This window comes from Lemur catta, chromosome X, assembly GCF_020740605.2.
Source record: "Lemur catta isolate mLemCat1 chromosome X, mLemCat1.pri, whole genome shotgun sequence".
Lineage (NCBI taxonomy): Eukaryota > Metazoa > Chordata > Mammalia > Primates > Lemuridae > Lemur > Lemur catta.
Window position 1 is genome coordinate 51,140,605 of NC_059155.1, and position 22,153 is coordinate 51,162,757.

The window sequence follows — 22,153 nt, forward strand, 5'->3', positions numbered from 1 at the left end:
AGAATAGCCATTATTAAAAAGTTAAAAAGCAATAGATGTTGGCATGGATGTGGTGAATAGGGAACACTTATACACTGTTGATGGGAATGCAAATTAGTACAACCTCTATGGAAAACAGCATGGAGATTTCTCAAAGAAGTAAAAGTAGATCTATCATTCAATCTAGCAATCCCACTTCTGGGGATCTACCCAAAGGTAAAGAAGTCATTTTATTAAAAAAAAAAGATATCTTCACTATATGTTTATTGTGACACAATTCACAATTGCAAAGATATAAAACCAATAAAGAAAATGTGGTATATATACACACACCATGGAATACTATTCAGCCATTAAAAAGAATGAAATAATGTCTTTTGCAGCAACTTGAATGTAACTGGAGGTCATTATGATAAGTGAAGTAACCCAGAAACAAAACACAAAATAGTGCATGTTCTCACTTATAAGTGGGAGCTAAGCAGTGGGTATGTATGGTCACACAGAGTGGCTTAATGGACACTGGAGACTCAGAAGAGGAGGGGATAGGAGGGGATTCAGGTGACAGGTATATTAAAAGTCTTTCCTTCTCCACTATGCAATTCATCCATGTAACGAAAAACCACTGTACAACTTCTTGATCACAAGGATGCTTACATAAGAGAGCTTTAGAAATGACTTTGCTCATTTCTTTACATTAAAATGTTCAGGTATCTGTCTTGAATGTCTGTACTGTGTAGCTGCCTGGACTAGGTCTCAAGCTCCAGGTGTTTACGCCAAGAACACTCACACTCAAAGAATGTTGATCAAGAGAAGCTAACTTTCTTAGAACACTACTGTCATTGTTCCCTTATCTTTGCTGCCTACTGTCTATCCCAGCACTACAATTCTTTTTCCTAGCTTTCAAAGCCTTATACCAGCTGGCCTCAAACCCAGTCCCACTTCCCACATATTGTCTCAAACTCAACCAGTGCTCCAACTAAATCTACCTCTAACTACTTACCCTCTATCTGGAAGGTACCTGCCCACTCCACCCCCATATATATCTATGAGAGCTCACTCATTATCCAAGACCCAATTCATTGCTTCTTCTCTTCCAGAAAGCCCTCCCTGACTATTCTGGCCCAAATTGACCTCTACATTCTTAGCTTCTCCACTTCTAATGCACTTTACTGAATTGCATCACATGGTTAAGGACTAAGTGTTCTTCTCTTCTAAAATGGTCCCTTCTACTAGTTTATGGACACCTTGAAAGAAGAGGACAACTCCTTTCTTTCCATATCTACTTCCTAACTTTTCTATTTCCCTTACCCCACCACATCTATTCCATCAGTAAATCCTATCAGCAATTCCTTCAAAATTATTTTTTCATTTCTACTGCCACTTCTCTAGTTCAAGACACCAGTATCTCTTACTTGGAAAATTGCAATAGACCCCCCACCTGTCCTTTCTGCTTCTTCAATTATTATCTACACAGGATACAGGATGCTCTTTAACAGATATAATCCAGAGCACATTGCTCCCTTGCTTTAGGTGTTCCACTCATACCCAAAATAAAATTCAAACTCCTTACTATGGTCTACAAGGCCCTACATAATATGACCCTTACCAACCTCTATGACCTCATGTCATGTCAGTCTTCCCCTATCTCATAACACTCCAACCATACACACTTTCTTTCTTTTTTTTTTCTTTTTTATTTCAGCATATTATGGGGGTACAAATGTTTCGGTTACGTATCTTGCCCTTGCCCCACCTGAGTCAGAGCTTCAAGCATGTCCATCCCCCTGACGGTGCACACTACATCGATTACATGTGTATATACCCATACCCTCCTCCATTTGGCCACAAAAAACAATGGTGATATAGCACCTCTTGTATTATCCAGGCTTTCTTTCTGATCCTTGAACAAACCATGCTTGTTCCCACTGTAGGGTATTTGCACCTGCTGGTCCCTCTGCTTAGAATGCTCTGCTCAGAGATTTTCATATAGCTTCTACTTCATTATTTAAATCTCAGTTTAAATGCCACATTCTTAGAGAGACCTTCCTGGAAAACCTTGTCTAAAGTAATACCTCCATTATTTTATCACATTTCTGTATTTTACTTCATTCATGACATGTATCACTATCTGAAATTATCTTATTTATGTGTTTATTGAGGCTATCCAGAGAGCAAAGAACATGTCTGTCTTGTTTACCTCGCTACCTGTCTTTGTACCTAAAAGATGAGCAATAAATACATGTTGAGTAAATTGATGTGCATTTGAAGGGATGGTTGTATACACTGTCCAAAAGTCATGGCTCAAGGTCTGGTGTGAAGAAAGTCTGATGATCACCTGAGGGAACAGGAATAAGTAGAAGACATTCTGAGAGAGTCATGTGAACTTGGGCTAGTCACATTACTTGAATTTTCTCATAAAGACACTATTGTCCAAGCCACTTCTTTTTCAACATGACCTCTTTGACCAATCCTTTGCTTTCTCTTTATTATAGATTCTCCTCTCCTTCCTACCTCTTAAATGTTGATTTCCGCCTTAAATTTTCTTTCCTATCACTCTACATGGTTATGGACTTGAACTATGAGAACACCTAAATATCTCTTTCTCTCTAGCCTGGGCTTCTCCTCCAAGGTTTATATTTCTACCCACAACTACCTACCATGAACTCCCCGCCAGCTGGATTTCACCAGGAACTTAAAATGCCCCCAGATGAATACTTTTTTATCCAAACCTTACCATCCTGCCCCTGCTTCTGTATTTGCTTTTTTGGTTGATGGCACCACCATCCACCTAACATACAAGCTGGAAACCTCAGGCATCTTTTCTTTTTGCTCAGCCCCTCAGCAACATCCTGTCACTTCTCTCCCAAATATCTTTTAACTCTGTCCTTCTCTCTATTCCCACTGCTTCCACTCATTGGCAGTCTCTTATAATCTCTTTCAAGAAGCTTCTGCTGTGCCTTCCTGGTTTTGGTTCCTTTTGACTCAGGGCCATTATCCATACTATCCTGTAGTAAACTTACAAAAATGAAAATCACATCTTGTCACTCATCATCTTAATAAAAGAAACAAAATCTTTTCTGGCTTCTTATGACCTAGAAGATAAAGTCCTAACTCCTTAGCAAGGCCTTTCCTCTTTTCCTAACTGGGTCATTAGTCATTTCCTATGTCCCTTAAACACTACATCTCGGTGTTCCTTAACAAGGGTACAATTAGCAATTTGAGTGAGATTATCCTTTGTTACGTAGGACTGTCCTACATATTGCAGAAAAGTTTTAGCATCTTTGATTCCTACCCTCTAAATGTCAGTATCATCCTTTCCACGGTCCCGGTCATTGTGACAACTAAAGTTCACAGGCCTATCTCCCTTTCACATGAACCGTGGCTGCCTCATTGACCCTTACATTCCCCAACACCTAAACCAACAAGTGGAAGAGACCAGGTATCTACTATGTTTTGAGAAAATGTAATAGGAAAAGAAAATTTTAAAAAATGAGGAAGAAAAAAGAAGAAAAACAGAGGAATACAAGGAGAGAGGAAAGAAAAAGTACAGAAATAAGGAAAAGGAAAAAGAAGAAAATAAAATGAGAGAAAGGTAAAGGAAAAAGAAATAAATATTAAAAAGAAAATGGATAAAAGAAGATAAAGAAAAGAAATAGAAAGGAGGGAGGGGGATGGAGAGAAGGGAAGAAAAAAGGAGGGAAAGACAAAAAAGAAAGAAAATAAGGAAAGGAGAAAAGAGAGAGAAGCGAACAAAAAGAAATCAGGTAAAATAAGAAATGGAATATAAGAGAGAGAAAAGGAACTGAAGGAGGAAATGACAAGAAAGGAAAGATAAAGAGCAATATGGGAAACAAATGGATGGAAGAAAAAGAATGAAGGAAGGAAGGAAAGAAGAGAAGCAAGAATAAAGATGAGAGGTATAAAAAGGGAAAGAAAAAAGGAAAAAAGAATGAAAGAGGAAGGGGGAAAAATAAAAGAAGGGAGGAAAAAGGACTGGGAAGAAAAAGAGAAGGTGGCAAAGGGGGGAAAAGAGGACAATGATAAAGAGCTCCATGAGCAAAAGAGAGGAAAAAACCCTAATAAGGGGCCAGGGAAGTAATACATATTTGTCTTTCCACCTAACATGAATTAGGTGGAAAATAACATGTTACAAGCTTTAGCCTTTTTATCTGCCACTTTCCCTGGCTAGTAAAGTTCTAATACCAGTAGTGCTATTGGAAGAGCTGAGGCATATTATGCAGGGTGACATTTTAAAATATGTCATTTTCTGTTATATATAATACAGGACTATTAAAATTTAGAGCAAAGAAAAAAAGAGGTGACGGTTAAAACATTACCAAGAGACCTACACAACTCAAACTCTTAACATTTTGCTGAATTTTTTCTGGGAATTTTTTCCATTTTTTTAAAACATAATTAATTATAAGTATTCAACACTTAGCACACTGAATCTCCACGGTGATGTTTTCAAACCATCTGCAGAGCTGCTTGAGCACATATGTATATTTACTATTGCCCATCACTACCCCTCTCTCCAGAATTCCAAAGCCAGATTCTGGTCCTGACTCTTCCATTAACTCAGGTACCTTTGCTCTGTCTTTTGAGAGGTGGTCACATTGATTTCTCTCAATCTTAATCAGAGAGCAAGTCCCCAGGGACAGAATGTAGAGTTTAGATTCAAGAAATCATCTAGGAATAAGAATCAATAGAATTGATAGAGAAGGGGCAAAAGGGAGAAGTGAAAAAATAGAGCCAATATTTCTAACTGACCTAATCATTTTCCCTCTCCTGGTCTCTGTCCCTTCCCTCCATTAGTAAAACAAGTGAATTGAGATTATCTCAAAGGAACTCTACCAGTTTCAATGTTCTATGACTCAGATCTCTTCAGAAAAAGGAAAGAATTTTTAAAGGTCTGGAAATGCAAAGGTAATGAAGGGTTTGTGCTTTTGCTAGTAAGAAAACTCGGGAATCTTCACCAAGGGTAACCTTTGAAGCCTTTACTTTTATAAACCTATTCTCCTCCTTTCTCTCCAGACTACACATCAGAATGTTTTTAAGTCATCCACTGTCACCCTACTTGAGCCTTAGTATGGCACAAAAATAATTTCATTCATCCAAAGTAAGAGTGAGTCCTGGGGAGGCATATAGACCTTGCTGGCGAGTCTGGCAGGTTTTGCAGGAAAAAGATTAAATCTGGGATTTTGCTTTGGGGCTAAGGCTACAGAGTAGGGTCTTTCTTATTCAGAAATTCCCAACATCACATAGAAAGAACTTGTTCCTCTTGTTTCTTTCAGCTCCATTAACTGATGTTTGTGATTTGCTAACAACAACTCTCCCTGACCAAGAAAGTATCCTGGGTAGATGGGCAGAAATGAGGACCTAAAGAAACCTAGGGAGACCCCAGCTTTATGTCCACTAATTGTAAAACTCAGGAATAGGCTGAAATTATTAAATTATCAAAAAGGTGTTTTAAGGATTTTCCCCCAAATATGAATGGAATTTACAAACCAAGATAATAGTTTAGTAGGAACTGCATGGAACTGACAGATTTTTCTTACAAACACTATTGCCACCTACTGGCTGGAAAAAGAATACACCTTAGGGACCGAAGAAAAAATAACGCATTATGAAATGCCAGAAATAGATGGCATTTGAAGAAGTATTCTACCAAATATCTTGCAAGGGTGGGGAACCTGCAGCCCTCTAATTTCAAGATTCTTCTTTTCTAAGCACCTAAGGAGGGAAGAAAAGCTTTCATCTTTCTCTGCTGCTCTCCTTTTAATAAAAGAATTTGTTCACAAAATTTGGGTTCAGTCAAAAGGCTGCACTTAAAGACCTAGAAGGCCACATTTCGCCTTAAGGCCATAGGTTCCCCACCCCACTATGACCAATGTTACAGAGCAAGTTAATGAAATCCTGGACCAGGGCTCCTGTGTTCTGATTCCTGGACTGAAACTGTGATAGCAACACACACACCTGTGTGCACACGCACACATACCAGAAGAGAGTTTGCAGAAATCTTTGCAGAATATCAGAGTTGAGAGTGCTCATAAGTCCATCCCATCAACCTCCCTCCCAGTATAAGGAATGTATCTATAAAATCTCTATGTGGTCAAGGGGCTATGTGGCCAAGTCTACCCTCTGCCACATAAAAACTGCCCTGAAGCTGAGCAGCATCCCTACTTCTCTCCTGTTGTTTCAGAAAAGAGCTTCCTCAGTCTTTTGCTCACTCTATTCTGCTTCCATGAGGAGAAAATCCAAATAAATAGAACATGGAGAGCACATTGAAGAGGGAAAAGAAAAGAGTGTTTTGAAAACTTCCCCAGCACTCTCAACATGCCTCTTCTTTTCTCTTTACCAGCCCTCCCTCTTCCCCACCCCATACCCAGCCCCATACCCAAGGAAGCCTCTGAGCCTAGGGCCAGCTGCTAAGGTACTTACCAAGGTTGTCGGGCTGCATGATGGCCATGACAAAGGTGTGAGGAAAGAGCATGGCTGCACTCTTCCTCATGCCCTGAAGCTGCACAGTGTTGCCCTCGAACATGACCCCATGCACATCAGTCTCTGTACCTAGGCTGAGCAGGTGCCAGGCCACCGTGTCACCCTTGCACATGTCCAGCCTGGGCAGGTTAGAGAACAGAAACCCATTAATGGCTGGAAAACAAAAACACAAGACAAGATGGGGAGATGAGACCAGACTACTCAGGCACCAGCCAGCAGCATGGCATCAGCACTGTACTATGGTTGTACAAAACTTGAACCTGTTGAGTCATCCTCAACTCCGCTGCCTTCTTCTTTAAACCACTTTAGTTCTACTTGTGAAGATCTGTGTCTTTAGGATGAGGGCTCAACTGGCCTTTCTGGCCTCACCACCTACCCCTCCCCTCCTCTACCATGCTGCATATCCTGACAACACTGAACTACTCTCCACTACCATAACATCTCCCTACCCACCAATCTCCACACACATACACACACATACCAATGTCTCCTATCCCCACTCTCTTGAAACTCTTCTCCCTTGGTTTCTGTGGCACTACACTTTCTGGTTCTCTTATAACCTTTCTGATTGTTCCTTCATCTTATTCTCATTTTCCACCCATCCATAAAGTGTTGGGGTTCCCTAAAGTTCCATCCTCAGCTCTCAATCTGTCTCCTCTTCTTCATCTTCACTGATACTGCCTTGGTTCTTGCCTGAACTGTAATAGCCTCCTCCCTGGTACCCCTACCTACAGTTTGTCCTCCCACCTGCTTTCACACACACACACACCATTGTCCTATGAGCTCTGTCTCTGCATCCCGAAGGCTTTAAACATAGTATATGCTTAGAAAACATCCATTGACTTTTCATATACTGTTTGCTCTTCCTGGAATAAACTTCCCTTCTAGTCTCTCTATGGCAACCTCCTACTCATCCATCGTGTCCCAGCTCAAATATCACCTCTTCTGTGAAGCAGAGTTATTGCCTCCTCTTTGATTTCCATGAACTTTTACCTTAGAAATTCTACAATATCACTTACCACAGAGTCTAATGATTTACTTAGAAATCTTATTTCCTGCACTAGGTTGAGCTAGCAGGAAGCATATCATTTTTTTTCTGTATCTATATGACTGCCTGAACACCTAACACATTACCTGATATCAATTAGATGCTCAGTAAAATTTAAACTGAAGTGAACCTGGTTCACAAGACTGTCTTACTATTTTTCCAAATAATGGAACTAACTGGTGATGGGAACGAAGAGATGGAGCCAAAATACAACACACTCATTCTTGTCCTCCTCCCACTTTCCACAGTCTCCCCTCCCTTCCCCCAAATACAGGGAGACCTGTTTGATGTTGACCTCTTTTCAATGCCCTCACATCCACTGGAATCAACTTTAATGAGTCACCCAGTTTGATAAGCTCCTGGAATACTGATGCAAACATTGCTAAGCCCTGATTCTGCTTCCCCTGTCTAATGTCTTGGTTGCAAACCTATTCAGTCTTCAAGCCCTAGCTCAAGCACTCCCTTCTTCCAAGAATCTTTTAATTTGATTGCTCCTCATCAATTTTCTCCTCTTTTGAACTCTTATGTCTCTTAAAAGCTGCTCCACACAATTCGGTACTTAATTATAATCTATCTTGGATTATTCTATAATTATTTTCATGGGTGCTATTAGTCTCATCTCATTGCAAATTGCTGGGAGCTCCTTGCAAACAGGGACCATGTCTTCCCCTTCATTCACCTACCACCCATCCACCAATTCATCTGGTAGTTCCCTAATTCAATAAACACTATGTATTAGACAGTGTAGAGGATACAGAGATAAACAACATAACAATACTCATCTTTAAAGAGACTATACTGTATCAGAAGTCAAAAGCCATATAATAACTATAGTATTGAGAAGTTTATGGATCTTTCTATTAAAATGGTCTGAGCAAAATGCAATGGCAGTTCAGAAGAGGGTGTCATCACCCTGAGTATGGATGACAAAGAGATGGTCACATGAAGGAGGTCTGAGTGGGACCTCAGAGAATGGGCAGAATTTCCACAGCCTGAAGACAAAGATGTAAGGAGTGACATTTCAAGTGAAGGGCATAGCATTGCAAAAGCATGAAATCAGCAAAGTATAAGATATGTTCATGGAGAGAAAAATATCCCCATTTGGCTGGAATTTGAGGTTGGGGATCAAGGGTGGTAGGAGCAAGGGGAGAGGAAAATAAGTCTGGAAAAGTATCACGCAGTTTATTCTTCATACTCTCTAGTAAATCGACTCGTACACAGTTCTTCTCTCAAAGTACTGTCTTCCAGTGCCCCCTGTAGTGTAACACAGGACACAGCAAAAGAAGGTACTAAGTATAAGATCAATTGTCTTAGGTTGAACTCCTCAGTCTAGCTTGTATCTTGGACAGAGCTGACCAATGAAATTAGTGTTTTCAGGATTGGTCATGATTATGGTTAGGGTTAGATTTTACTTGGGACTTCTCAGTTGTAGCCCAGGGAAAAAGTATTCCCCATACCATGCATCCGATTGGAGTCTTGGAAGCCCTTGACATCTTCTGAGAGCAGTCGGAAATCCAACATAGCGGCCGCTTGATTGGCATTGCTGTACCAGCTTTTGTTCTCATCCAACACAGTGAAGAGGAGAAAAAATTCTTTATCCACCCCTTTCTGCAGGCCCAGTGGAAGAAAGTAGGAGGAGGAATAACAATGGTTTAAACAGTTGTAGACCGTGTAGCTGTAGATCCAAGGATCTCTGGTTCTTTCTCATTTCCTTTTCCAGACTCAGAGCCAAGCCCATACCTCCTGCCCAAAGTTTCCATTGTCACTAGGCAGTTTTTCCTCAGGTAACCACAAATTACAGATGGAAGAAAGAGTTCAGAATAAAATGGCAAAACTGGAGGGGAGGAATTTATGAAAGAGGGTATGGAAAAAGCACAGAGTGAGGGCTGTAAGAGGTACAGAATTTGATAGGAGAGAGCCTGGACTCATTCAGGGAGAAGAGTAGAGGAAGGTGGCCAGGAGAGTAGGGGAGGGCTCTAGAGGGAAATTAGAAAATAAAAGTAATAATACTAATAATTATTATTATTATAGGTAACATTTACTGAGTGCTTACTGTGTGCCAAACACTGTGCTAAGCACTTTATATGGATTATTTAAATTAATCTTCACAGAAACCCAAGGTACCTTCTTACATTGTAAACTCTTTTTTCACAGATGAGAAAACCAAGTCAAAAAGAGGTTAAGTAGCCTTGCCCAAGGTTACACAGCTAGAAATGGTGGATTGAGTACAAGAGTAGGCAAGCAAATACAAGGGTTAGGGGCCACTGAGGTGAGAAGAAAAGAAAAGAAAGAAGAGAAAGAAAGAAAGAAGGGGAGAGAGAGAAGGAAGGAAGGAAGGAAGATAGATGATGATGGGAGGATATGAAATAGAAAGTAATAGAGGTTAAGAAAGATGTGTATGGTCACCAACTATTAATTTCTGATGCAACAGCTTGATTATTTTTTCTTCTATTCCCTCACCCAGTTCCATGCTTAATTCCCACCCAGCAACACAGCTTCATCCTCCTCTCAGTAGGCTTCCCAGCTAGACACCCTGGCACTACCTGCTTGCCGTCTGCACCCAAAGCACCAGCCTTGCACACCAGCAGGGGGCCCACCAGGCCAGAATTTGTATCTCTTATGGGATCCGTGGCAGAAAAGTACATCCAGGTGAGACAAGCAGGATCCTGAGCAGTGGGACCAGCATGAGGAGGGACTGTCCAGAGGTATGTTACTTTCTCAAAGGGCTTGGCCACCAAGCCAGGGTGGGATGATCCTGTCGAGAAAACATGAAACTCATTACTTACATTAACTAGAGTGAGGACTATCAGCTCTAAACAGTGGGGTAAAGATTATAAACTAGAAAGGCATTTAGGAGCACCAGCAGCAACATGAAATGTTGAATATTGTAGAGAACACTGGTCTAGGAGTCAAGAGACCAGAATTTGGTTTCTGGTTTTTCCATTGCTTGCTATATAAACTGGGGCAGTTTAACCTTCTCTGTTTCAATTTTCCAAAATCATAGGATCACAGGACTAAAAGGAATGTTAAGATTTATTTGGAATACCCCTCACTTAAAAAATACATTGATCTGCTCTTATTTCCCCACCTCTGCTTAAAACTCTCCAGTGATGATAAATTTGCTACCTGCCATTACAATCTACTTCATCTTTCAGCAGCTATGATTGTTGAGTACTTTTTCCTTTCTATATGTATGAATGTATGTATGGGTGCATATAGGTTATATATGTCTATGTGTATGTATATGAAAAAACACTAAGGCTATATAATTTCTAAAATGGATGCAGGACATGGTCAAGCAATGCACAGAAATATATTTTCTTTTTAATTTTCAAGCCATCAGTAAACAAAGAAATGCAAATAAAAATATCTAGATAACTTTTATCTATTAAATTAGCCAAGATTTTATAAATTATAATAATCAATGACGCTGAAGAGTGGTTCCAACGGCATCTACCCCTCTCACTCACCTATAAAAATGGTAAGTATAAATGAGAATAACCCTTTTGGAAATAATGTTGACAAAATTTATCAAAAGCTATTTATTTTAAAAGTTCATGTCCACAAATAAAGATATGTACTAAATATTGAAAAGAATGTTCAACCTAAAGTAATCAAACAAATGCAAATCAAAACAACAGTGAGTTTTACTGATCTTATTCTTTCCTTACAAGACTATCATTTTGATAAGATCAAAAAGACTGCCCCAGTGCCGGTGAGGTTGTGAGAAAAAGGGTCCTCAATGATTCCAAAACCAAATTGATAACACTACAAATCTCTCCTGAGAGCAATTTGAATGTAGGTACCAAAAATTTTAATGTGTGTACCCTCTAACAGAGTAATTCCTTATCTTTTTTTTTTTTTAATAGAGATGGGATCTGGCACCATTGCCCAGGCTGGAGTACAGTGGCGCAATCACAACTCACTGCAACCTCACACTCTTGGGCTCAGGTGATTCTCCTCCCTCAGCTTCCTGAGTAGCTGGGACTATAGGCATGTACCACAATGACTGGCTAATTTTTCTTATATTTTATAGAGATGCAGGTCTCACTCTGTTGCCCAGGCTGGTCTCAAACTCCTGGCCTCAAGTGATCCTCCCACCTCAGCCTCCCAAGGTTCTGGGATTACAGGTTTGGGCCACCGTGCCCAGCCAATTCCAAATCTTAAAAATATATTGTGAAGAAATAATCACAAAAGTGTGCAAAGAAGCATATACAAGGATATATTTTGTAATATAGCTTAAAACAAAGGGGAGTATAATTTGGGATGGTTTTAACCTGTCTTTTCTATTCTATTCTTTTCTATTCCTAACTCCTTAAAGTTTCAAACATACAGAAAACTTTAAAGAATAGTACAATGATCATCCTACCATCCAGAGTCTATTGTTAACATTTTTCCATCTTTAATTTATCTACATCTGTGTATGTATATCTATACACACACCCATTTTTGTTTGTTTGCTTTTGTTGAATCATTTGGAAGTAAAATGCAAACATCGTGACATTTTACTGCCAAATATATCAGCAAGCATCTCCTATGTTACTATAAATACCGTTATGACTAAGAAAATTCCCATCATCATCTAATATCCAGTCTATATAAAACATCTTCTAATTATCTTCAAAATGTCTCATAAAGCTGTTTTTTATCACCAGAGTCGGTTAAGGTTTGTAGGTTGCATTTGGTTGTTATGTCTCTAATCCCCTCCACCATGATTTCTTGAAGAGACTAGACCAGTTGCCTTGTAGAATGTTCTTTTATTTAGGATTTGTCTGCAAGTTTGCCCTTTATGCTTTCAGTATTTTTTTATATTTTTGGCTTGGAATTAACATGTGTTAATAGTCTCAGAGAAAACAAGAATGAATTACTCAATAATTCCACTTCTGGGATTCTTTCCTGAGATAATAATCTGAAATGTGAACTAGGATGTATGCATTCATTCATTGCAACCTGATTTACAATATTCAAAAATACTGAAAAAACTCACATGTCCAAACAATAGAGGATAAAGTAAATAAACTATGGCAAATCCATGTGATAGAGTATTATATATTCATTAAAATGTTTGTAAGATTATAATGACATGGGAAAACAAACACAATAGAATGGTGAGAATAATAGGATGCAAAACTGTACAAACCATATGATCTCATATCTATCTATACTTTATAAGCACAGAAAAACATTAATAGGTATATCAAAATGTACATGGCAATTTATCTGTGAATGATATTTATTTTGTAATTTTCTGTATTTCAAAATTCCATAATATACATAGTTTATAATTAGAATATATTTAAATATATTTAAAAGAGTTTTCTCTTATTATTGAGCCCAGCTCTGCTTTGCTATTATTTCACTCATTCATTCAACAATGTCCACATGTGGCAACTACTTCTACCTCCTTCTCCCTCCCCATCCCTCATTTATTTGTCCTCTAGAGACACCTGCTACCACCTGGAACCCACATTTGTTAGGAACCCTGCTGGCTCACCATCATTGTACACAGTGCCCTCATAATCTTTCTTATAAAAGACCCCATGGGGCTGCATGCTGAATGGCTGGGAGGCACGGTTGTAGAAGACCACCTGGATAGTGTCACCCACCTCTGCCCGGATCACTGGCCCTGGAAAAAGGGAAGGAGAGTCAATGAGAATGAAGATAGAGATGAACAGGGAGGAAGGAAATAGAAGAGGGAGAGAGGGAAAAAAGGAAGTGAAAAAGATAGAAAACTTTTCTTTACAATAAAAAGAATAATACCTTACAAATACATTTCAATTTATAGTTATAAAAAGGACCATAAAATCCATTATCTCATTTTGACCATCAAACATCATTCTAAGGTATACAGGGCTGGGGTTATTATTCCTAGTTTACAGATGAGGAAACTTCAGCTCAAAGAGCTACAATTTATCTACCCAAATTTAAATGGCTTATTAGCTGCAGAACCAGGACCTGACGCCATGACTTTCTCTCACTCTACTCACTGTCAGGTCCAATCCCATGTCCCCTAACTTTATTGTCCCAGATCCCATAGATGCATCTCCTACTGGGACCCACCTAAGATCTGAGCTCACCTCAATCTGAAACTAATTCTGAGCAAAGAAAATTATTATATCCTCTATCCAGGCCTTAGACTAGGCAATCTAGCCACAAACAACAATTCCTGGATATTTCTATGCTTCACTACCCACCACTTCTAACCTAGTTTGAGATACCTTTGATGCCAAACAAAAGTACCAAGACTGAGCATTTAAGCTGGTTCTAACCCTAGGTCAGAGTTTCTAGCTTGGTTTCCTACTCAATTTCCATATCTAATGCTCACCTCTGCTCAAAGACTAGAGACCCATATGGAATCTAGGCCAATGATAACTCCTTCATAATCACCACCATCCCTCTTTCCTAAGGTGGTTTTCTCCTACTAATATCTTTCTATCCAGCTGATATAGGTCCTATTGTCCATTTTCAGATCTAGAATCAACTGACACATACCTATCCCCAGAATATGGTCCATTATGTTACTTTCATTTCCAAATCTTTTTTCCCATCTCATCTATTTTATTTCCTGGTTCCACCATGTTGCTAAAACACATGTAACCTTGCTATACTCTTTTTTTAAATTTCAGCATATTATAGGGGCATAAAAGTTTAGGTTATGTATATTGCCCTTCCTCCCCACCCAAATCAGAGCTTCAAGCATGTCCATCCCCTAGACGGTGCGCACCACACCCATTATGTATGTTTACACCCATCCCCTCCCCTCCACATCTGCCCAACACCCAATTAATGTTCTTCCTAAATGTGCTCTTAGGTGATGATCAGTGAAACCGATTTGATGGTGAGTACAAGTGGTGCTTATTTTTCCATTCTTGGGATACCTCACTTAGTAGAATGGGTTCCAGCTCTATCCAGGAAAATACAAGAGGTGCTAGTACTCCATGGTATATACATATACCACATTTTATTAATCCACTCATATATTAATGGGCACTTGGGTTGTTTCCACATCTTTTGCTACACTCTTTTAATGCTGTGCTTTAGACCTTCTGGATACTGTCTCCAAGGTCAAACTTTAAGTCTGGCTCTGCTTAGCTCACCATAGCAACCATGTCTGTATGTCATTCCAATCTGCTCCTGGCTCCAGAGTGTCAAGAACCTGGGAAGTCTTGCTTCCTTATATAGTCCTTCAAGAATACTCCTAGAGAAGCAATTTTAGAAGTATGAACTGTACAACAATGGTATTGGAAGATGTTCACCAAAAAAAAAGGTTCAACGGGGATTCATGATGAATAAAAATAAATCCAAGGCTCTCAGAAGCCCTACAGCAAAGAAACACTATTTGACTATTTTTAATCTAATGTTTTTCAAACACATTCAGACCCATAACTTTTTTTTCACAAAACACTTATCTCTTGGGACTCACTTTGAAGATGCTGTTCTACAGTGTGCCCCTAAGCCATGTCTAGGCTCCAATTTCTAAGTCCTCCTCATTCTTCTGGCTCTAATCAATGAATTTTGTAAGTTAAAGATTCCTCACCCAGGATTCCAAGATGCTTATCTTCTTCCAGCTGCACCTTCTCTTGGAATGTCTCATCTTGGAAGGCTTCATATCGGACTTTCCAGTAAGTGCCTCCAATTCGGCTGGAACTCTTCTGGAAGAACTTATCTGAGTCACTGGCATATAAGGAGGCAAATATCATATGATTTTATTGGTTATCAAGTAGACTCCCATATCACCCTCAGTCTCATCAAGTTATGGATCTTTATGGTCAGGAAGGACCTCAGAGATCACCCTGGTTAACTCTCATCAGTGAAAATACATCCTTTGTTGACACTACTAGTAAGTGATATACAGCTTCTGCTTGAGCCTTTCCAAAGGCAGGGAACTCAATTTTCAGAGGAGCCAATTGCTATTACTGTTGAATAGCTTTAATTATTGAAGTTCTTCTTTATAGTATGCTGTAATATTCTTGCTTGAAATTTCCAGACACTGGGACCAGTTCTGCCCTCCAGAATTATACAGTGTACATCTGTCCTTAAACATCCTTAGGTATTAATGATCCTAATGAAAGCCCACTAAGTTAACAAGCCCAGTTGGAGATTCTAGAAGCTATGCTGGGACTCAAGAGTCAACTTTTCTAAGTTTTCTGTAGATTCATTCCATTATGTCCTGCTGCAAGGATAAACATAATGAGTGCCCTAGTATCTTCCCCTCTCCTAGTCATTTACTAATGGCCTCTTCTGTAAAAGACCCAGCATCACTGATAGCCCAGTGAGTTAGTATAACTTAAGACCTAGCAAATGAGCAGGGCACTAACCTCCTGCTCTATCCTGTCCACATCTGGGTCACGGATGAGGCAGGAGAACTTGGAGAAATTCCTTCTAAAGGATGAGCATGGAATAGCCACAGGGCAGGTTGCTTCTATTCTTCCTACATTTCTCAGAGTGGTTTTTCTTTCAGAGTGGTTTTTAATACCCCTGCTCAAATGCTTCGTTCAAACTATGGAAAAGAAAGGAAGGAACAAGGATGTAAATGGGTAAAATGAAGAAAAGCTTGAGAAAAGCCAGTTCAACTGATGCAAGAACTGGTCCCATCTGGGATTTCCTTTCTGCACGTGGCCAGTAATTATAGTAGGACCAACCAACCTCAAACTCTGCCTAGACACTTTGCTGGGGATATGACAAACCCTACAAAAAGCTTTGCTACTTATAGTTCCACAAGAGCAAGCCCTCTAAGGGGCCACACGAACTTGGCTAACAGTTGTCATGTAACCCCAGCCAGAAAATGATTCAGACCCCCAAGTGAGGTGAGAGATTTCTGAGAGAGAGATAATAGGTGTTTGGGGCTGGGCCCAGGACTAGGGATAGGGAGTCCACTGCCTCTTACCTGCCCGGTTCTCTCAAACTCTTCCCAGTACTCCCATCATGTCCCATCGGGCCATAGTCCCATTGAATCTCATGGGCCTCAATGAAGTACTGCCGAATTTTGCCTGTGAGCAGGTCCACAGAAGGGGCCGTGGAGCAAGACGTGACTTTGTAGAGTGCCTGCATGCCATCTGAAGGAACAAAATAATGGCTGGCCCCATTCTTCCCAATAGGATTTCTACCCAGAGGACTCACCTTCCTCCTTCTAGTGTTTCCTCCTCCCACTCTCCACTAGTCCTTTTATTCCTGCCATGAAATTGGCTACTTTCTCTCACTCCTAAAGAGCCTGACTGGGAAAGACAGGGAATTCAAGTGGGAATTCAAGTACCTCCACCTGTTCATCACTGACTGGTTTACCAGATCCTAATTCCTTCCGTTGCAAAAGGCTTAGCAGTACCACAGAGAATGAAGACAGGAGACCTGATTTCAAGCCCAAGCTTCACCACTACCTTTAGGACCTTAGGCAAGTTACTTCCTCAGAGTGAGCTTCCTTCTTTTGTAAATGGGGAGAATAGGAAAGTCCACTTCATGGGGCTGGTAGGAGTATCAAATTAAAGATGAGTAGATTATTTAGAAACTGGGAAGGTCCCAAAATAATGGAAAATCTTCTATCAATGAAGATAAAGTTTCAGACTTCTGACTGTCAGGAAAATGTAGATTCTAAGTAATGTCTTCAAATGTGGAAGATACTACATTGAGGCATAATGACAATAGATGAGTGTTTTATATTTGTTTTGCAACTTACAGAGGTCATTCAGCTACATTATCTCATTAGAGTCCCACAACACCACAGGGAGATTCAAAATTTATAAATTAGAAATCTGAGGTATGAAGGAAGAGGAGGGAACATGTATTATATCATATGCCAGGCCCCGTGTTGGGTGCTTTACATGTGTTATTTCTATCAATCTTCACAACCATTGCATGAAATAGACTTTTAATGTTCTCTTTTGTAGTTGAAGAAAACTAAGTATCAGAGAGGTTAAGTTGCCCAAGATCACACAAGTAGTCAGCAGTGGATTTGACTTAAGCTCCCATCTTTAAACTACAGATAAGTGATCATTTTCTTCTCTTATATCCACTATCTTGGTCACATCATCCCCCTAGTCTCTAAGATTCAAAATCACATTATCTCTTTAAATCCTCATTAGAATTTTATGAAGTAGGCATTACTATTGCTATCATCAGATGAGGAAACAGAGACTCAGAGAAAAATGACATGACTTACCAAAGGTGACTAAGCAAGTGGTGGAACCAGGATTTGAATCCAGGCTTGTCTGGCTCTAATGTCCATGCTTGTTCCACTATCATGCTACATCCCTGACCCTAATCCATATTCATACTCACTTACCCGGAACCTTGGTGGCCAAGGACAGACCCTGGATGATGGAGCATAAGTAACTGTCCCCTATTAGGTCAAACCTAACATACAAGACTCATTGTCCCGCCAGTCTATAACTCCTCACCCATTGAAATCTACTTACACGTATATATCATTTTTCTTACACCCTTCTACATACATCAAATAATTCTACAAAGTGAGAGCTAAAGAGGATTTTAAAGACTATCTAGACCAACTCCCTGTTTTATAGATGTGGCAAATGAGGCCTAGAAATGGGAAGGGACTTGCCTAAAGTCATTATAATGAGTTTTTCACAAAGCTGAGACCACAACTCAAACCATCCAGTCACTTATCTAGTGCTCTTTCCTTTGCTTCATATGTTCCCTCTCCCCTCTGCTGCTCCTCAATGCATTGCTCTGCAATGCCATTACTTTAACTTTTTTCCCTCTGAAAAAAAAACCTTCTACTCCTACTGCTGTTGAATTCCAACTAGAGTGTCACTACTTACCCACAATACTCGATGATCTCCTGCAGAAACCATACTCTCCTTTAACTAATCTCTCCTTCACTCCTTGTTCAATAAGATGAAAATACCTCCAGATCTTAATTCCTTAGAATTCTGAGCAAAAAAAAAGGCAGCTTAAAAGTTTACCTATTCATCTCTAGGCCATCTTATGTTTGAAATGGGAAGATTAAACCCAGAGAGACACACTTAAGGTTACCCAGCAAGTTGATGGCAGAGCCAGGAAAGAACTTGGGCCCCCAACTTCTAGTCTAGTGTTTCATCCTTTATACCAAGATTCCTCACCTGGAAAACCTATATTATGGCTCTAGGCCAGAAGTCCAGGCTCCTGGTGACCATTATTGACACCTCTCTCCTACACCCCAAAAATCAGAAAAGTTGGACCTCACCTTGAAAGTGACTGTTCACTTGACAGCTAATTAACCAGGTGCCCAGCTCCTGGGGCACCATCTCAGCAGTCACAAAGGTGGCTGGAAAGATGTGAGCCACATCAGTGCGGTGTCCACGTGTAGTCAGTATTTGTCCATGGAAAAAAGCTGTGTGGACATCCACTTCATTGCCCATGCCAAACAAGTGCCAGGCCACACGCTTCTGTGAACACATGTTCAGCTCTGGTAAATTCCCAAAGACAAAGCCATTGATTGCTGCAAAAGAAAACCCAAAGAAAATATCAGGGTTAGGAAAGTGCATCACAAAGGGAGAAGCCTTACCATTGGACAACAATAACAGGTAACATTTAGATGAGGCTTAAAGGAGCACACTGTGCTGACCCATATGCATTATCTCATTTAAATCTCACAAACAGCCCTGGGAAATAGGCAGATATCATCAGTGTCATTAAAAAAAACAATGAGAAAACTAATGCTCAGAGAGGTGAAGTTACTTCTCTCCCAAGTCCACAGAACTATTAAGTAGTTAAAGCCAATATTCCAAACCAATAATCTGAGGAAGCTCTTTAACGAATGAGGTTACTTTGTAGGCTATTCTTTCCTTTTAGGCAGGTTTCTTCTGAAATTTCCACAGGACAATTGTCAAATTAGCTGAAATAATTAATGTAGGTATTATAATCAGTTGGTATAAAACTCAAGGGAAATTTGAGCTGTCGAAGCCATCCTTTACATCTTACCTCTGAATGTTCACCTCCCCTTGGGACAGTGTGGCTTTGAGCCCACCCTGTCACCAAAGGTAAATAAATCACTTCCTTAATTAAACAAAAACAAAATCAACTTGTTTCTATTCCCAAAATTAGTTCTCCACTAATGCCTCAGGGCCTCCACTCATGCCTTTAGTTTGTTTTTAATTTAATTAATATGGTCAATTCCATAATGGATATAAGCCCAGAGTAGGCTGGGGGATATAAACAAGGTAGCTTGAAAGCAATGATTTTTCTTCACAAAGTGGATAATTCTTCCAACTTACCTCCTTTTTAAAACAAAGCAGTGTTAATTAATTATATCAGTGGACAACCCTCACCAAAGTGATTGAACATATAATGTATAACTCTGGAGTCATCTGCTGTGCTACTCCATATTATGAGATAGGATAGCCTAATGACAAGAGCACGACCTACATAGTTAGAGAGATCAAGGTTGGAATTTTACCTGTGCCATTTATCTGCTGCATTGTGTTAGGAGCCTCAGTTTCCTCACAGGTAAAACAGGGAAAAGCCATCTACTACTCCTGGTCCTTATAAATATTAAAAAGGACCAGGTATGTGAAAGCACTCGCCAAATAGTAGGCCCAGTGGAGACCCTCCATCAGTGTTCACTGTCACAATGTGGCCAACTCCTCCCAGCTCACCATGCATCCTGTTGCTCTCTTGAAAGGCCTCATCTTCTTTGTCCACTGAGGCAGGATCTGAGCAGTAAGTGGCAATGTTTTCATCAAGATGCCAGCTAAGGTTCTCATCTATCACACTGAAGAGCAGAAAGAAATCATGGTCCACATCCTGCCGCTGAGGAGGAGAGTTCCCATTGAGGGCTCCTAGGGCAAGGAAGAAAGGTGTTCTTGAGAACCTCCCTTCCTTAGCAACAGTAAGCTGAAAGGGGTACTCATAAGAAAGGAATAGGAAGAGAAGGGGCTTTAAGAACCCGTCAGCAACAGAAAAGCAGATATAGCCTTCTGGTGCTAATTTCTATTTCCAAACCCCCTAGATAAAATAATCAATTCAGTTAAACCTAGGACTTAAAGGTGGGACACACAGGATCCAGAATAATTCCCTTCCACCACCACTGCCTATGTATTCAATCCAGGGCCTAAACCTGACCACATTTCTGCAACACCCTGGTGGCCTGACTATTCCTTGAACATATTCTATTCCTAACTAAGTCCTCAATCCTCCCCAAACCCTTATGGCCACACTTTCCATCTTGTCCATACCTAAACTCATACCACACACCTTACTTCAATGTGGCCTGACTCCCATCGTGACTAATTTGAGATTTAAAGGTGAAATAATAAAAAAAAAGAAAGAAGAAATATTGTTTTGTTTTTTTTTCAGGTTGTTTTTAGGAAAAAAGTAATGAAACAGAAAAAAAAAAGTAGTGGAAAAGGAGTTTGGTAAGGTTTATTCCTGCTAACAAAGAAGGGTGCTGAATTAACACTCCTTGGGCTGCTTCCCGATATGTAGGTGGTTCAATCAACCACATCACTGCTTCCCCAGATATCCAAAACTGCATCTCATAGCTCATTCTTAGGGCCTGTACCTCTTTTACAGGTGATAAGGGGTCCAATCAGGCCAGTTGCAATGTCTCGTGGAGCATCTACATGAGAATGGTAGATCCAGGTGAGGCACGCTGGGTCAGCATTGGTAGGTGCATGGCCTTCTGGAATGGTCCAGTTGTAGATATGGCTGCCCCCCGGGGGAACAGAGTCATCAGCTTTCAGCTGTCCAGAGGATCCATCTGGGTATAGGGAGCCTAGAAAATGAAATTGCACATGCCCAGTCCTAGAATGAGTGAGAGGGAGCATGGCAGATATAGAATCCAAGAGAGGGGTAATATATGGGACATCTAGGCCCAGTCTCGTAAAATGTAGTGTTCTAAGGTCCAGCACAACATTCCTCACAACCTGAGAACACAAATTCAGCAAATATTTAGCCAAAAACAAACAAACAAACAAACAAAAACCCAGTCCTCACATCAACCATAAGTGAAGATAGGTTGCAGCCACAGGGAAAGAGCTGAGACCAGGGAAAGTGTTGCTTGGCCTGATCTGGTAGTACCCTAGTGCAAAGCTGGTAGCATAGAAGCAAGGGAGAAGACAGAATTCCCTTCCTTCAAGCACTTGCTTTGGAAAACAAAAAGCAGAAAATCAGAATTGCAGTCTAAAGTCAACTTAATGATTAGTTGATCTACTTCCCCCATTGTATGAAAGAAAAAACTGAGGAAAAGTAACTTGTCCAGTGAAGGTCATACAGGGAGTTAGTGGCCAAGCTAGAATCTTCTGACTTCCCTCTCTATTCTCCTCACTCACTGTCGTCAGTATTATAGACCATTGGGCCAGGGATAATGGGAGTTACACATAAATAAGCTGAACTCCCTCTTAGGAAAAAATATGGAACTTTCTGAAGACTGTGACATTAGAATAAACAATCCCTTCCATTCACTGCACTCTCTTTTCTTTTCAAAGCATATTAAAATATCCTATGGAAATGTCATTCAAGTAGTTCCTTGTGATAAAAGTCAGATTGTATCTTCACATTCCTGATAAGGAATCTGAGGCCCAGAGAGAGGCAATGACTTGCCCAAGTCATGCAGTATATGAATAGCAGAAGTAATACCAGGACCCAGCCATGTTTACTCTAAGCAGAGTCTTTGTCACCTCAGATCAATAA

At 40.1% G+C, this 22,153-nt stretch overlaps 1 protein-coding gene across 3 annotated transcripts in view; it reads right to left on the reverse strand.

Moving 5' to 3' along the window:
- HEPH (hephaestin) overlaps nucleotides 1–22,153 on the reverse strand; it is a 72,580-nt gene that overhangs the window by 42,546 nt on the left and 7,881 nt on the right. The window contains exons 4-12 of one of the 3 annotated variants that reach the window (XM_045538109.1): nucleotides 21,024–21,236; nucleotides 20,119–20,301; nucleotides 18,708–18,962; nucleotides 16,416–16,584; nucleotides 15,066–15,202; nucleotides 13,023–13,154; nucleotides 10,072–10,283; nucleotides 8,986–9,136; nucleotides 6,421–6,633 (exon numbers count right to left, since the gene is read on the reverse strand). In XM_045538109.1, the coding sequence (XP_045394065.1) occupies nucleotides 6,421–6,633; nucleotides 8,986–9,136; nucleotides 10,072–10,283; nucleotides 13,023–13,154; nucleotides 15,066–15,202; nucleotides 16,416–16,584; nucleotides 18,708–18,962; nucleotides 20,119–20,301; nucleotides 21,024–21,236 (1,665 nt within the window). The remainder of the gene's footprint in view (nucleotides 1–6,420; nucleotides 6,634–8,985; nucleotides 9,137–10,071; nucleotides 10,284–13,022; nucleotides 13,155–15,065; nucleotides 15,203–16,415; nucleotides 16,585–18,707; nucleotides 18,963–20,118; nucleotides 20,302–21,023; nucleotides 21,237–22,153) is intronic. The other 2 variants (XM_045538111.1, XM_045538110.1) reach the window with 2 other exon arrangements.